The sequence below is a fragment of the Tamandua tetradactyla genome, chromosome 3, assembly GCF_023851605.1.
Source record: "Tamandua tetradactyla isolate mTamTet1 chromosome 3, mTamTet1.pri, whole genome shotgun sequence".
Classification (NCBI taxonomy): Eukaryota; Metazoa; Chordata; class Mammalia; order Pilosa; family Myrmecophagidae; genus Tamandua; species Tamandua tetradactyla.
In genome coordinates, this window is record NC_135329.1 from 56,475,021 (window position 1) to 56,491,801 (window position 16,781).

Genomic DNA, 16,781 nt, shown 5'->3' on the forward strand with positions numbered 1-16,781 from the left:
CTGTGCAATTCTGGACTGTCTCTACGAAACAGCCACACATGGCATCCTGTTGCCCATATAAGCCCAATGGAGCCTGCAGTGGTGGTGCTGATGGGTGGGTGGGTGGAGTAGTTAGGGGCAAGGAGAGAAGAGTCTGCCTCAAGGCAGGATGAGCAAAGGCCCAAGGGTGGGGGCTATGTTAGAGTCAAGACAATTCCCTTTAAGAAGTGGAAGGAGCATGGGTATTTTCTATGACATTTTGATGTCAAATTCTTACTGACCTGGAACACGATGCCTTGATTTCAAACTGTATTAAGTATTTATTGCTTAGTACCAAATTACTACAAAACTTAGTGGCTTAAAACATTTATTGCCTTTCATGGGAATTCAGGAGTGGCTTGGCTGGGCAATTCTGGCTTGGGATCTCTTGTCCAGAGATCCCTAGTCCAGAGCTCAGCTGCCATCATCTGAGGGCTTGACTGGGGCTGGGCTATCAGCTCCCAGAGTGGCTGCTAATGCGGCTCTCAAATGGGTTCTGGCTATTAGGGGGAGGCCTCAGTTGTTTTTCATGGGAGCCTCTCCACAAAGCTGCTTGTGTACTCTCATGGCACGCTGGCTAGTTTCCCCCACAGCCAGTAATACAAGAGGTCAAGAAGGAAGCTGCAATATCTTTTATGATCTAGCTTTGGGAGTTGCACACCTCACACCAGCATTTCCACAGTATTCTATCAGTCACCCAGACCAGCCCAGATTTAATGGGGAGGGGACTACACAAGCTGTGACATCTAGCAGGAGGGGTATTTGGGGGCTATCTTGGAGGCTGCTGGCCATAGAAACCAAGCTGCTTAGAGTAGCACAAGCTAGTTAGTAAAATATTATCTCTGTGGTGGTATAGAGTTGCATGGTTGAAAATGGGATTAGTGGGACCTGGGTTTGAATCCTTGCTATGACATCAATAGGAAGCATTCTTGCCAAAACCCTTTTATTTATTTATTTATTTTTAACATTTTTTTATTGTGAATCATAACATACGTACAAAAAGGCAATAAATTTAAAAGTACATTTTATCAAGTAGACATAGTTTGGTTACAGTTCTACAATTTCAGGTTTTTCCTTCTAGCTGCTACGAGACACTGGAGACTAAAAAGAAATATCAATATAATGATTCAGCAGTCATAGTCATTTGTTAAATCCTAACTTCTCTGCTAAACTCCTCCTCTTTTGATATTTCGCCTGATCTTTAGGGATATTTGGCTATGCCCATTCTAACTATTTCCATATTGAAAAGGGGTGTTAACTATATGGGATAGGAGAATGGAACTAGTTGATGTTCTTGAAGAGACTGGCCCCTCTGGGTTTCAGGACTTCTCTGGCCTAGGAACCATCTGAAGGTTTGAGGTTTCTGAAAAGTAAACTTAGTGCATGAAACTTTTGTAGGATCTCAGATAGATACCTGGTTGTTCTTTAGGGTTAACAGGAATGATGCTGATTGGGATTTGGCAAATCGTTGTTGCCAAAAACTTTTAACCTAAATTGAAAAAAGCCTTTAGACCTAATTTCCAATTTATAGTAAATAGAGGGGTTAGAAAAACAGGCTAAATGATCCTACAAAGAACTAAATAGACAAGTGTAGAATGTGGGGCATTCAACAAGAAAACTGGCCTACATGCTTCAAAAAGTCCATGCCATGGGGGACAAAAAGAAGAGGAGCTTTTCTAACTAAAAGAGACTAAAAAGTCATAATAGCCAAATGTAATACATGCTCTTAATTGGATCCTGCTTTTTAAAAAAACACCTTAAAAAGACATTTTAGGAACAACTGAGAAATTTGAATATAGACCGGATATTATATTATTATTGCTAATTTTCTTAGGTGTAAGTATTGTACTGTGGTTGTGTTAGAGAATGTCCTTATTTTTTTAAGAGGTACATACTGAAATATTTAGGGGTGAAGTGTTAGATCTGCAACTCCCTTTCAAATGATCCAGGATGGCGCCAGCACCTCATACCAGCAGTGAGGGATAAAGCAAATGTGGGAAAGTGAAAAGAACGGTTGAATCCTATGTGGTAGGTGATCACTGTCGAATTCTTTCAATTTTTCTGAATGTTGAAAACTTTCGTCCTAAAAGCTGCAGGAGAAAACTCCTAGCTGTGCAGTTTAGCTGACTAGCTGTGTGGCTTTGGGCAGTCTTCTTGCTTCTCTAACCTGTCTCCTCACCTATAAAACAGGGCTAAAAAAATACTTCTACATCACACTTGGATTAAAGGTGTCAAGTACCAGATCCAGACGCCCAGGAAGAGTGGGCACACAACCCCAGCAGGGCGTTTGGTACACAGCAATACTTGTTGATTGATTTGGAATGAGTGGCCTTGGGATCTTCGGTGAGCTCCCGCAGGTTCTCTACTGTAACACCGTGGAGCGCGGATCAGTCCTCCGAGACCGCGGGACCAACAGGCGCAGGGAGAGCTCGGACAGCAGATCCCGGCTGCGGTCCCGGCTGCCGGAAACGCACGCTTCGGGGGCGGGGCATGAGGTGGGCGGGGAGAGGAGCGCCCAATGCTTTGAATGAAGTAGAGCCTTCAGGGCGGATCCTTCTCTCCCGGGGACCAATGGCGGGATGGATGTCAAAACCCGCGCGGAAGGGGAAAGGGAGAAGTCCCCGTGGATTCCAATGCTGGGAGGGGCCTCGGGGTCTTGCACGGGCGGAGCTTCCCGTCAGAGTAACTGGGAGGCCCGGGTCTGACCGCTCCCAACGGCTAAGGAGGGGGCGCTGGGCGCCAGAGTTCCGGCCTGGCCGCGCGGCCCCAGAGGCGTGGCCGCCGGGCAGAGCCAAGTATCCCTCTGGCCTGCTTGCTTCTCTGGAAGTGGGTGCAGTAGTGGGTGGGGAAGGTGGGGTGTAGGAAGCAAGCCGAAATGGTCCAGAGGTCGGGAGGCCGTGAAGGGGGGACGGTGACAGCGACTGTATATACTCGTCTTTCCGAATTTTTTTTGCAATGCATGTTATTTTGGAAGTCAGAAGAAAAATGAAAGTAAAAACGAAGACGTAATTTCCGGTCACTTCACAGAAGTGAATACAACAAGCTAAAAAGTGGCGGGTGCCTAAACACAGAGCAACCAAATGACCCAAAATTTGAATGTGATTTGGGCGTTAGTCGATACTGATCATGTTCTTAGCTGTGATAATGGTTTTATTAGTCATAAAATGATCAGTATTTGAAAATGTCCACTTTTTGGAGACATGCCGAAAGTATGTAGTGGTGAAATTGACAATGTCTGAGTTGCTTTAAAATAAATGATACTAAACCGAAATCTTAGTTGTTTGATATAAGATTGCGATTGTCACTGATCTTTCTAGCTTGAGAACACTTTGAATACAAGAATGCAGTACTTTAAGAAATGGAAGAAATAGACTTAGGTGGATAGAGTATCTTTCCTACCCAACCTCTTTAGAATATTATATCTAGAAAAGCCTTTATAAAATGTCAAAAGTCTCGTTTAGTTACCGCTGAGGGTTTGCAGATGCTGGAGCTGTCCCAGGATAATCACTTCTTTTTCCGCTTCTTAATGTTTCTTTCGCTTCGCTTATTTCTGGCACCTTGCCAGTTGCAGGACAAACATCTCTGGGAAATCGGAAAAAACACCTACAAAATAATGTGAAAACTATTGTGAAGCTCATGTCTCCACCTTCACCTCAATGGGAGTTTTGATTCTCTTCTTCAAGGCTAGTTGATGCCCAGTAAATAGTAAATGGGTCACTAGTTCACCAGTAATTCTCCAAGTTAAGAAATCTGAGCTAAGAAAGGTTTCTTAGGATTTTGTTCAGTTTGTGACATTTTTACCCGGCAAGTATTCTGTAAGAACAGGAAGACTGACGAACTGATATTACTAAATTCTCACTAAAAATTGCAGTTTAAAATATTGACCGTAAGAGTCTGAAAGGAGACATAAATTTCCGTGGAAAACGACGCCTCTGTATCATTCAGAGCGAAGGTTTACAAAGCCTTGGGCATTTTACAGGAATGGCCCATCGGTTAGACACGGTGGCAGGTCTCATTTTGCCAAGGAGACCAGTGAACCGCGGCAGCCAGAGGCTTTAACTTTCCCGCCTCCACCCGCCTGGTCTCCGACCTTGCGCCCCCACCCTAGGCGCGCGGCTCTGAACGCGCCACCCATCTCCTTGCACAGTCATTTGGTCCCTCCCGCCGGGCGGGTTCGAACGAGAGGCTTTTGCGGAGGAGGTGGGGCTGCAGAATGGAGGAAGCCGTCCCCGTCTCCCGGTCCTGGCACCAATCGCCGCGCCTCCAGCAGTCCAAACGGTTCCAGGTCTGCCCGCGCGCGCCACAGAGCCCGAGGCGCGCGGGGGTCTGCAGCCCCTTTTCCTAGCGGGCCCCGCCTGGGCCTCGGGCAGCGACGCCCCGGACTCTGCCTGCAGTCCCCGGGGGATGTCCGAGGGGCATCCTGGGGGTCCGCGCTCTCCGGAAGGTGGTGACCCTCTGCGCGGCGCTTGAATCTCCCGCGTGACGTGGAGCCTGGGCTTCCCGACGCAGCCAATGAGCAGGCGCAGGCGCGGCTTCTGATTTGCTCTCGCGAGCCCAGACCGTGGGAATTTAAAGGCGCTGGAGCGCGGGTTGCCCCGCCAGTGTCGCTAGCTCTCTGCCTCCGTCGCCGTCATGCTCTCTGTACGCGTCCCGCTCGCCACCCTGGCGGACCAGCAGCAGCTCCAGCTCTCACCCCTGAAGGGGCTCAGCCTGGCGGACAAGGAAAACACGGTGAGTGCGCACGCGGGATGCCGCTGGGGTCGTGCCCTCGGGACCAGGCGGCAGGGGACCCCCACCCCGTCTCACCCCGTCTCACCCGCCGCCCGGCCCCACATTCTTTACCGTAGCCTCCGGCTCTCAGTAGCGCCCGCGTCCTGGCCAGCAAGACCGCCCGGAAGATCTTCCAGGAGCCCGCCGAGCCGGTGAGTGGCCGCGAGCCGAAGGGACGGGTCCGGCAGGGGGCGATCACCGTGGCGGGTCTTGGCGCCAAGGCCCCATTGTGTCTTCAGCCTTTTTCCCGCTTTGACCGGTCTTCCCGCCCCCACCCCACCCCCTTTCCCGCCAAAGGGCCCCCTCCCGTCAGCTCCTAGTTTCTCTCCCTGTGTGGCCCGGGTACCTCTGCAGGATATTCCTGTGTGTCGGATGCACGCGTGACATCTAGCATGTCCTATAGTACAACACGTGCCCCCTACTTTATTTTATAGAGAAGCAAGCTATGGCTCGGAGACCTCTTTAGTTGAAGCACGCGTAATTGCCGCTATTTAAATGGATTTGACCTATAAAAATGGCAATTTCAATGGGTTCACCCTCTATTTGACTTTTGGTGTTTTCTCCTTCAACAGGAGAAAACTAAGGTACCTGTCTCCAGCGTGGAGGATGAACCACTTCTGAGAGAAAATCCCCGCCGCTTTGTCATCTTTCCTATAGAATACCATGATATTTGGCAGATGTATAAGAAAGCTGAGGCTTCCTTTTGGACAGCTGAGGAGGTAAGCCAGGCTCAGGAACTTACAGTGCTGCTCCCAAATCTAGAAGACCCCTATACTACTGGTTATAATTTGTTTGAAATGCTTCTGAGGACAGTTGCACATAAGGTTGCTCAATGTTCTAATTGGCAAAGGAAACTGTTTATGTGAGGAGCTTATTTTCCAAGAGGTGCTAACAGACTTGAAGAAAAAATTTAGAATTATGTGTTAGATCTCGCAGGTTTGGATCTCTTTGCTTTATGCTAAAATTGTAACCTTCTAAACTTCAGGTGGATCTTTCCAAGGACATTCAGCACTGGGAAGCCCTGAAGCCTGAGGAGAGATATTTCATATCGCATGTTCTCGCTTTCTTTGCAGCAAGTGATGGCATAGTAAATGAAAACTTGGTGAGTTTCTGTCAAAAGCCTGCTTTCAGTCACTTGAAAGAAAGCGACTTTAAGGTCGGACTAATTAGTCTTCCTCATCTTTTTCATTCTTCCATACCGGATATCTAAATATCTGTAAACTAGTATTCATATTTATGTGGCAGTTCCTGTTTCCCAATGTATTTTACAATTATTTCTTCCTAATGGTATTTTTTTACCTGACTGCAGAGGAGCGCAAAGACCAGGTTAAATGGCAGTAATGAGTTTTTATAAGTGATTTTGCAATGAATTTGGAAAGAATGAATCGTTAATTAACTGCCCACCGAAATCCTATGAAAGAGGTTATCTATGTCCCGATCTATAAATAGAGGGTACAATCTGATGAAGAGCTGTATTAAATATAGATAGGAGCAAGCTTTATGTTACCAAGAGTGTGATATAACCAGTGTCTGTTGGCTGGGTGAGTTGCTGCTGGTGATGTTTCCTCATCCTTACCTTTGTTTTACCACTAGGTGGAGCGCTTTAGCCAAGAAGTTCAGATTACAGAAGCCCGCTGTTTCTATGGCTTCCAAATTGCCATGGAAAACATACATTCTGAAATGTATAGTCTCCTTATTGACACTTACATTAAAGATTCCAAAGAAAGGTAAGTATTAGGATGGAATGCCAAAATGTTTAGGACTCATTAATGGTTGCTTTATTTCAAGGTTTTGCGTTTGTATAGGAATGGGAAAATGGCTCTACTGAGCAGTTTTCTAGCTCCATGGTCATGTCTGCTCTGAGCAAGTGGCCCTAATTCAGTTTATTAGTCAATCACTTATAAACAACTATTAGACATTTCCATTTTTAGAGTCCAAAGTATTCTGTTGAACATCCAATCTAATGCCCTTGGAAAAATAACTGTAGAGGTTGTATATAATGAACGAAAACCTCGGGTTGACAATTCTTATTCATGCAGCAAAAGTGTTGAGAACCTACAACACAAGGCAAGAAGATACTAAAGTAGAATGTACCCTGCCTCTGAGGGTACAGTACAGAAAAAGAAGCCTGAAATTCTACGTGAGGAATTATGTAATGTGCAGTGGCAGCAGTGAAGCACGAGATTTAGGAGCAGAGCAGTTTTGTTCAAATTCTAGCTTATGTTTGGGGATAAGGGAGGAGTAAAGGTAGGTTGGAGCCAGTTTGAAGTTTTGGAGGTTGATTAGAGAGGAGGAAAAATTAGAAATGGGCTGAGTGGTCTAGATTCTGAGGTCTGCTTTAGAATAGGAGTCTTGTAGGGAATGGAATTGGTGAAGCTGAGGGAGATGAAGAGTGGTTTGGGGTATGAGAGGGGAAAGGTGAATAGTGAATGAGTGGGAAAAGATTGGAATATTTTTGTAGACAGAAATGGGAAAAGAAGGGCGGGAAAGCATGACTGGGGGTAAAGTACCAGAAGGGGTAAGATCAGGAAGGTCTGGTGTTGAAGCTTGAAAAGCTAGGAGAGAGGCAGACACACATCTCTGAAATAGAGGAGGAGAGCGGACGAAAGGAACCAGACTCTGATGACCCTGACTTCAAAAAACAGGATTGTTAGGAAGTAATAGGCTGCAAGATCAATTAGTAAACTCCTGGGAGCCTGTAGAGAATAAGAACTGAAGAGAATTTGTAGGACTCAATCAATGTGCTTTTCTGATCCTGAGTAAACAGTGTAGCATAGAATTATAGTGAGAAGCCATCTTAGTTTATTGGTCTTAATTATTTTATTGCAAAGGTATAGGAATCAGGGCCCCGTTGGGGTAGTTAAGATTTTATGTTTCTTCAAATTAAAAGAAGATGGGGTTTGTGAACCCAAGTCATGATCTGGACTGAAAATAATCAAGCCAAGAAATAATAACCAAGGCTAATGGATTGTTGTTGGTTGATCCCGAGGCTCAAACATGAGTGAAAGAATATCTCAGTTTGTAATAGTAAATATAAATATGGAGGTAAAAATAGAAATCTGGAGGTAAGAGCAAACCAGCAAAAAGGAATCCCTCCTTTTGGGGAAAGAGTTGGCAAATATTTCAAGTTGGCCTCAGTCCCAGTGCTCTTATCTAGGATTTTATAATTGAATGCTTTTTGCTGTAACTGCTGGTGCTATATATGCCTTCCAGGGAATTTCTCTTCAATGCGATTGAAACGATGCCTTGCGTAAAGAAGAAGGCAGACTGGGCCTTGCGTTGGATTGGGGACAAAGAAGCTACCTATGGTAAAGATACCTCTGGCCCTACTTAAACCTGAACTTCATTTTCAAACTGAACCTCTCCTTGGTGTAGCAGTTTCTCACTTAGAAATGTTTGGTGCTAACTTTTGATAGGAGAACGTGTCGTAGCCTTTGCAGCAGTGGAAGGAATCTTCTTTTCTGGTTCTTTTGCATCGATCTTCTGGCTCAAGAAACGAGGACTGATGCCTGGCCTCACCTTTTCCAATGAACTTATTAGCAGAGATGAGGTGAGTCTAATTCAAGTAACAGGTGATCTGTGTCCTTTAGAAACCCATGGTTCTTAGGCACTATCTTGTAATTCACTGAAGGGAACCGAAGATACAGTTCCATTATATCCACGTATAACGTGTAAATTCAACCATATACATACTCTGTAAAGAATGGAATACTTTAATTTACTGAAATCACTTGTATTCCCAGAGTGCATTATGATACATTTGTTCATACATATTGCCCTATAGGCTTGAATGCACAAAATTATAAGTACTTGATAAGATTTTTTCATCATGTTTCAAGGGATATTTTATTACAGTTCTCAGTGGCTGAGTTTGGCTGGCTATTCTGTGTGATCTCACTGCACTTCAAACCTAGGTCAAATAGCTAATAAAATCTTGGAGTTGAGACGCACCCAGTGAAATGAGAATTCCATTCTGTTCCAGTGTATGCCTTTGAATGCACTTGGATTAAACTAAGACAGTAGATGAAGGTGCTTATTTGAAAGGCAGGATCATGAACCCTCTGTACTTGGAACCCAGCTGGCAGGACAAATGCAATAAATTTTCCCTTATAGGAAGATAAGGTTTGCTTGAGGTTTGAGGCACTAGGACTTGCAGGTTTGATTTCACCTTGAAATTACATCGCTAATTCCCTGCTTCATCCGTCCTGCTACCACAGCAGCAAAGAGTAGGGCTGGCCTCCTGTCCTCTAGATGGTGGCAGTGGGGGTCCCTGGGTGGAGCTGAGTTTGCTTCAGTGTAAGGAGAGTAGTTGACTGAAGTCAGTCCCTTTGACAGTTTAAGTGCTTTGAGTATGGCCAAGCAAGGGGAATGTGGAAAAAGATAAGGCAATTTCATATTCAAAGTCAATGGTAGCTGTCCTTTGGCCTTATAGTGGTCTTCAACTTTCTCTTCCAGGGTTTGCACTGTGACTTTGCCTGCCTCATGTTCAAACACCTGCTTCACAAACCTTCAGAACAGAGAGTAAAAGAAATAATTATCAACGCTGTTAGGATAGAACAGGTAATGTGTAAGGGTCGCTCATACTTGATAGAAGACGTACCTGTCATTGTGTGTCAGTTTTATTCAGAAGCTGTATTTTGCTCCATAGGAGTTTCTTACTGAGGCCTTGCCTGTGAAGCTGATTGGAATGAATTGCACTTTAATGAAGCAGTACATTGAATTCGTGGCAGACAGACTTATGCTGGAACTGGGTTTTGGCAAGGTACGGTATTGTTTATAGCCTCCCTGATTTGAAGCTGGTGGTTCTTCCGTATATTTTGATGTGAACCTTTTCAGTTTTTCAGTAGTTCTGTATTTATATTTTGATGTGAACCTTTTCAGGTTTTCAGAGTAGAGAATCCGTTTGACTTTATGGAGAATATTTCGCTTGAAGGGAAGACCAACTTCTTTGAGAAGAGAGTAGGCGAATATCAGAGGATGGGAGTGATGTCAAGTTCAACAGAAAATTCTTTTACCTTGGATGCTGACTTCTAAATGAACTGAGGATGTATTCCTTTTTTGCTGATTTTTTTTCCTTCTCAAAAAAAAAAAAATCAGCTACTTGAAACGTATCAACCAGCTACACCACAAAATAGCCCAATAGGAATATTTGATGGCATCTGTAAAACTGTGTAGCTACCTCAAAAGTAGTCCTGTTAATAATACAAGTGGAGTTGCCTAGGAGGATATCTAAGATACAAGGCTAGGAGGGTTTTTATGGAAGATTTTGGCTGTGTTTGGTTTTTGCAAGCAGGTTGGCTGTAGGTGACTTTGCTATATATAACTGTACCCGTAAGAATCTTGGCTTTTGGGAGGGGAGACCCTCAAGCTAGTTGGATCCAGCAGGATTGAATATTCAGTTAACTCCCACAAGGCAGTTGGAAGATGTCATCCTCACTGCTTCAAAGCAGATTTTAAAGTTTACTTATTAGTTTGTATATAAAACTGGCACTTTACATGCAATAAACGTTGTACTGTCAAGCTACAAGCCTAATAGCTTCACTTCGTTAGTTTCTACACCAAAATGCAATGCAAAGTATTCAGTCGACCACTTAATGGGAGCCAATCCTGAATTTACTAGGTGACTAAAGTTAAACCTGTGTAGACTAAGCCTGTTCTATCTAAGCTTTATTTTCTTTCATGAATTGACCTTATAAAAATAAGGTCAGTTCTGTGCATACCTAGGTATTATCCAGAAGCTGCCACATAGAAGACAAAGTGTGTGTTTTATTCTGTAGCACAGCTGTGCATGTTGAAATAGAGTGTCCTGGGATAAGGGAAGAGAAGGTTTTAGGTTTTTTAAAGGGTAATCTTCCCGGGAGAAACTTCTAACTTAAGTCCTTAAAAATGGAGGCATTACCTTGGCTGACTGCTGGTGAACTCGGTCTTAATACCTGTGAGGGGCAGTAACATTTGATTTCTCAAATGCTTGTGTTTCCCCCGCCTAATTGGGAAGAAATGATCCTCAAAGGGTCTTAGATGGGATCTGACATAATGCAAATTTTTCAAATCATCTTCGTATGTGATCACCTCTACAAGATCTTGTTCTTCAGTGGTAAGGCCAGGACTGAAGTTGGGTCTTCTAAAAGTTGGGTGTGTTTCTTTAATTAGAAACTTTCTACATGTGGCCTTTGGATTTTACCTATAGTTCATGCTTGGAAGTAACCACCCAGTGTTTTCTTACAGTCATGATTGATTGATTGATTAGACATTGCCCAGTGTAATCACTTCTGACATTTGCCTAAATCTGGTGCCAACCTGATTGCCTAAACTTCAACAGAAAACTAGTGTGCGCTATTGATGTATGTTCCATTCAAATTTTTAATTTCAGAAGAAAGTATAAACTAATAGATATGCTTAATAGGGCTTACGTTGTCAATCTGCCTTTATGTTGCAAACAAAAAAAGCCAAGACATTACATGGCAAGTGATGCTTGATATACATTGACACTTGGGAAGCATTTGTCAGCTGATGGCATTGACTGTTTGACCATTTGACCTCTGGCCTGTTGTAGGTTTCTTCAACACTTATTGTATAAATTGTCTAGTCAATCTTTTTATTCCTGTAATATGGGACTTTTCTATCTATTGTATTGCTACTAAAATTAATAAATCGAGATTATGACCCTCACACTTGGGCAACATTAAAATGAATAAGCACTTTTCCCTTGTGTTGTCAGGTACAAGGAGGGAATTTGGAATCAGATTTTAGGATTCCACTTCTCATTATTAGCTGTGTAATTTGAGAATTCTGCCAACTCAGATCCAAGTCCTTATCTGTTGAAAGGAAAAGTTTTTAGTGTAAAGCATTTCAAAGATTGAATACTGCACAAGTGTTAAATGATTAAAATAAAATTGTTCTGTCAGTTCCTTTTGTGTATGATAACATTTGCATTACAATTCAGGAAGAAAAAAACTTTTTTTTTTTCATCATGTCTTAAAAGTTCATTTGCTTCTTCTGGGGAAGAGTTTTTATATCTATTCTGGCACAAGGTTTAGAAAGCATGGGTCTTTCTTGAAGAGCTCTGTCCTAAAGCATCAATGGCAACCCTTCCCAAGGATTTTGTCCATCCAGGAGCCAGCAGTTTAATTTCCTGGGACCTTGGATGGACCTGTGGGCCTCCTTTCTGCCATCTGTAATATAATGGTGTGGGAACAAGTGATGGTTAGAGGTCTTCCCAGCTAGAGTTTGATTTTGTTCTTCCTCATCTAATTGGCCTGCGGGGACTTGCATGAATTTAAAATGTCCACAAATGTCCTTTCCTGACTTAAACCCCACTCTCCATAAGGCCTTTTAAAAGCACAGCACTATCCATTCCCAGATTAACAAATTATTCCTTGCGTTCACTTTGATATTCAGCCGTTATTCTTGTAACAAGTATCAACTCCCTTGAAAGGCCCCTGTTGGAAATATAGCAGCAGACAAAAGTATCAGTCCCTCCCAGTGGAGCCCCTAAAGGAAAACTGATGAGTAAATCTCACGTGCTAGGTGGGGATGCAGTTAGAGATAAAATCGGGAGGGGTGGGAAGGAGTGCTCAGGCCGGTGGGGGCGTCAGAGTACAAGAAACTGGTCAGATGAGGCCTCATGGAGAAGGTGACATTGCTTCTCCCACAGCCTGTTCACAAAACTGGAACTAAAATGCTGGGCAACAGTAACACTTGGGAGAATGGAATTAAGATCCGCTCAGGTATTAGGAGGTTAGAGAACCTGCTCGAGACTTCAAGGTTGTATGTTGATGTTTACACTGTAAGACATATATGTGGAAAAAGTAAAGGGATGGAGAAACTGGTTTCAAAAGAAAAAAAGACTAGGCAAAAAAGGTTTGTTAGAAGTAAAAGTTATGACCTAAATAAGAAATCCTCTGGGAAGGCATAACGATTACAACTACTGGACAGTGTGGGTTCTCTGCAGTGTGGTTGGTTATTGCTTATAGTCCTGAGCCCTGAATGATGGGTCTCAGTTCTGCGCAGATCCTCTATTCATTGTCTCTGCCCCTCTCCCCCTTTTTGTCTGCCCCTGGTCCTTTGAATAATCTCTGGCTTAGTTTTTAAGCAATTGTGGAGAATCTTTGCCTACACCATTGTCTGAAAGCTGAAGCTGAATGGTCTTTATCACTTGGAACTCTGTGGTTCATGTTCCTGCCAGACATGAGGTGCCCCAGCTCCCCATGTATTTTCAGCCTTGCATGTATTAGGGACGAGCTTGGCGGGGGGTCACCAGGAAGGGATTCTGGCAGCCGGCTGGGCCTGGGCAGGATGCTGAATTGGGACAGACGGAAGTGGGTGCGTTCTAATGTTTGGGCAAGAGCTACACACCACGCAGCAAGGTTCAGGGCTGTGAAGGTGGGGCCTTGCATTGCAGGCTGCAGACTCCAGGGCAATAACTGTGAACGATGTGGGTTGTGTAATTGGCCACACAGCAGCCCAGAGACAAACAAGGAGCCAGGTGTGGGGTGAAGAGTGAAATGAGGTAGATGGCTTGGAGCTGGCTGAACCTTGCTGGGATAGGTGGACCAGTGGGTTTAAAGGAACGAAGCTTGGGCATACCTGCCAAGACTGCCTGTGACCTGGAAAAGGCTTCATTCACTCTGCACCCCTCTGAATTGTGCAGACGATAAAAAGGACACTATTGTCCTGGACAGTGGCAGAATCATATCTGCTCCAGAGGTGAATGTGGCCTTGAAAAGCCCACTCCACCCCATTTATCAAAAAGGCCACATCCCTGGGGTCCCAGCCCCTGTACAATGAGGACCTGGTTCCTGCCAGTCAAACCCGGACTCAGGACAAGATTGTTTTACCTCCGCTGACCTTGGAGAGCTAGGATTAGGGGGAGCTGAAGCCACCCTATAGCCGTGAGGGGCAGGCCTCTCCGAGTGGAGTCTGCATGCCGAATAAAGGGAAATGGGGTCCTCCTAGCTGTTTCTGAAAGCCAGCATGCTTGAGGGCCACACCTTAAATTCCTCACATAGCTAATAAATTCCTAATGGATTAAGGTTGCTTTAGCTGCTGCATGAAACAACATAGTCCACAGACCATGAAGGCCGGCTTCACCATCATCCGGTGTTCACCAAATCACCAGACATGTTCACATACTTTGTAACCTCAGGCACAGATTATGTCTTCCATTTTATAGGTGTGGCATACAGGCTCAGAGGGGTTAAGTGCCTTACTTAACCACTCAGTAACCCAGTGCATGCTCTTTAGTTGTCCCTCTAGTACCTACGACAACCCCCTTAGAGAAAACAGGCATACCTGGCCTTGCTCCTGCTGGTTCTCCTGAGGAACCTTTGCTTCTACGACTCTGCTACTTTAGCCAATGAGTGGGCCATGAAAGTGTGTTTGCTTTCACCCCCTCCATCCTACCTTCCCTCGTGAATGTGCTTCCTGCCTGGGTGAGCCAGAAGCTGAGCTTCCTTTGTCCCCTGTCACCAATATGGCCATATGAACACTGCCCAGACAAGGCCAAGAGCTCCCAGTTGGGGGCAAGTCAGAACACATCCTCACCAGTCCAGGCTTTGGGCCCAGGGGCTCCTTTCTGCTCTGTTTCTGCCTGGGACTCTCCCCAAATTAGGATCACGGACCTCAGATGCACCAGGGTACTGCACTAGGAAGGCAACTCTGACCAACTCAGGAAGTTGAGGAAAGAGACTCAGATAGCAAAGTGAAGCACCCAGGCCTAGTGGACAGTGCACTGGCTGTAGCACCAGAGGCCTAGGTTTGAGTCTCCACCCACCTTTGACCTATGTAGGCATGCGACCTCAGAAAGACTGCCATCTCTTTGAGTCTCTGGGTGGAGATGACACCTGTACAGAACTTTCATGAGGACTGGAGGGAATACATGCAAAGTGCTTATTATGATGTCTGGTATGTACCGTAAATCCCCCAAATCAAACTGGTCTTGGAGCCTGGAAACCGGAAGGCTCCAGCTGTTTGCTGCAAGGCCCTGGAGCATGAGCTACCTCTGCACTGAGGTCTGAGCAGGTGACTCACCTGAGCCTTTCCTCCCTTTCATTATGGGCTAGTAAAGTTCCTCCTCCAGGGCTGAGAAATGTTTGCTTTGGAGGGTGTGGAAATAGGTTGCCTGGGGCTGGGCCAGCCTTACCTGGGATTAATCACAATTTCCCTTTTCAGCTGCCAGGTTTGAAAGTCAGCCGGAGCTGCCGTCTGTGTCACATCAAGTCCATTTGTTTCTGTCGGTGCAGAAGCAGAAAAGGCTGGTTTTATAAATGTGCATCTTTTGAAAAATAAGTGTCTTTGGAGCCAGCCGTCACCTCTCAGGTGCTTCAGGTTCACCTGTGTGAGCCTAGACTAGTAAATCAGCCCTCAGGCTTTTGAGAATTTGATGAGGAAGCTCTTGGCATGTTCTTTAAAAAATAAACAAACAGCTGTATTGAAACAGTTTGCCCACTTAAACTGTGCAATGCAAAGGTATTTAGTGAACTCACAGAGTTGTGCAGCCCTCACCACCAAGTTTAGAACCTCCATTCTTGTTAGCAGGCTCTCCCCAGGCCTCCCCACCCCAGCCCTGGGCAAACTCTAGTCTACTTTCTGTCTCTGTAGATTTGACCTGGCACATTTGAAAAAACAAACAAACAAACAAAAAAACTTTTAAATTGTTAAATATAACAAATATGCAAAGAAAAGGGGAAGAACAGCAATAATTTTCAAAGCACAGTTAAATCAGTAGATACAGACAGATTTCAGAGTTTGTTATGGGTTGCCATTCTGATAGTTCAGGTTTTTTCCTTCGAATTGCTCCAGAACACTGGAGGCTAGAATAAATATATATTTTTTCTTTTTTTGTGAAAAATAACATATATACAAAAAAATAATGGATTTCAGATCACATTGCAGCAATTAGTTGTAGAACAGATTTCAGGGTTTTGTACAGGCTACATTTCCACCATTTTAGTTTTTTATTACTAGCTACTCTAAGGTCCTTAAGACTAAAATATCAATATACTGATTGAGCACTCATACTCATTTGTTAAACCCAACCTTCTATAACTCCACCATCACCTTTGATCTTTTTCTCACTCTTTACAGGTATTTGGGCTATGCCCGTTCTAGCTTTTTCATGTTGGAAGGGGCTGTCGATCATATAGGATGGGGGACGGAACTATTTGGTGTTCTGGAGATGTTGGGTCCTCTACATTTCAGGACTTATTTTGTCCAGGGACCCATCTGGAAGTTGTAGGTTTCTGGAAAATTACCCTAGTGCATGGAACATTTGTAAAGTCTTATATAATGCCCTAGATGTTCGTTAGGATTGGCAGGAATGGTTTTGGTTGGGGTTTGGCAAGTTATGGTAGGTAGCAATATCTAACTGAAGCTTGCACAAGAGTGACCACCAGAGTAGCCTCTTGACTCTATTTGAACACTGATACCTTATTTGTTACACTTCTTTTCCCCCTTTTGGTCAGGATGGCATTGTTGATCCCACGGTGCCAGGGCCAGACTCATCCCTAGGAGTCATCCCTCATGTAGCCAGGGAAAGTTTTACCCCCAGATGTCAGGACCTGGCACATTTTTGAGAGTAGAAATTACTGCAAAAGGCACTGGATTTTATTTCTGAGATCATCCAGAATGTCAGAGACAGCAAAGAGGCGATGGGTCCCCCTCATAGAAAAATGTGATAGATATTTCTGAAAGCTCTCTTTTCCTGGGCATATTAGAAAAACACTTTGCCTTCAAATATTTGCGTGATATTGCCCAGAAGGGAACCGCGTTGACTGAAGCAGAGCCTGTGTGCTGGTGATGAGCTGACCAGCAAGCGTGTGGCTTCAGAGATGCGAACTGCCACTTGGTGAGGAAAAACCCCAAAATATGTGTATTTGGGAGTCTGCACTTTCCCTGTCGTCCTTGGTGAGCCTTCCCCTCTCCATTAGGAAAATGAGGCTCATCATCTCTAAGTTTCCTTCCAGCTCTGACAATCCAGGGATCTTGTTTTTCTG

General features: G+C 44.5%; 1 protein-coding gene across 2 annotated transcripts; it reads left to right on the plus strand.

The window, feature by feature from the left end:
• The first annotated feature begins 4,588 nt into the window (after window positions 1–4,588).
• RRM2 (ribonucleotide reductase regulatory subunit M2) lies at window positions 4,589–15,210 on the plus strand. 2 transcript variants are annotated; one of them, XM_077153167.1, is made up of 10 exons: window positions 4,589–4,749; window positions 4,866–4,940; window positions 5,361–5,507; window positions 5,774–5,890; window positions 6,382–6,515; window positions 8,002–8,096; window positions 8,205–8,338; window positions 9,244–9,348; window positions 9,437–9,550; window positions 14,959–15,210. In XM_077153167.1, the coding sequence occupies exons 1-10, from the start codon at window positions 4,651–4,653 to the stop codon at window positions 15,073–15,075; spliced, it is 1,137 nt and encodes a 378-aa protein (XP_077009282.1). In that variant the 5' UTR covers window positions 4,589–4,650; the 3' UTR covers window positions 15,076–15,210. The 2 variants fall into 2 exon arrangements, with proteins under 2 accessions (XP_077009282.1, XP_077009281.1); XM_077153166.1 differs by lacking the exon at window positions 14,959–15,210 and adding an exon at window positions 9,670–11,710 and having other exon boundaries at window positions 4,592–4,749.
• Window positions 15,211–16,781: the final 1,571 nt, after the last annotated feature.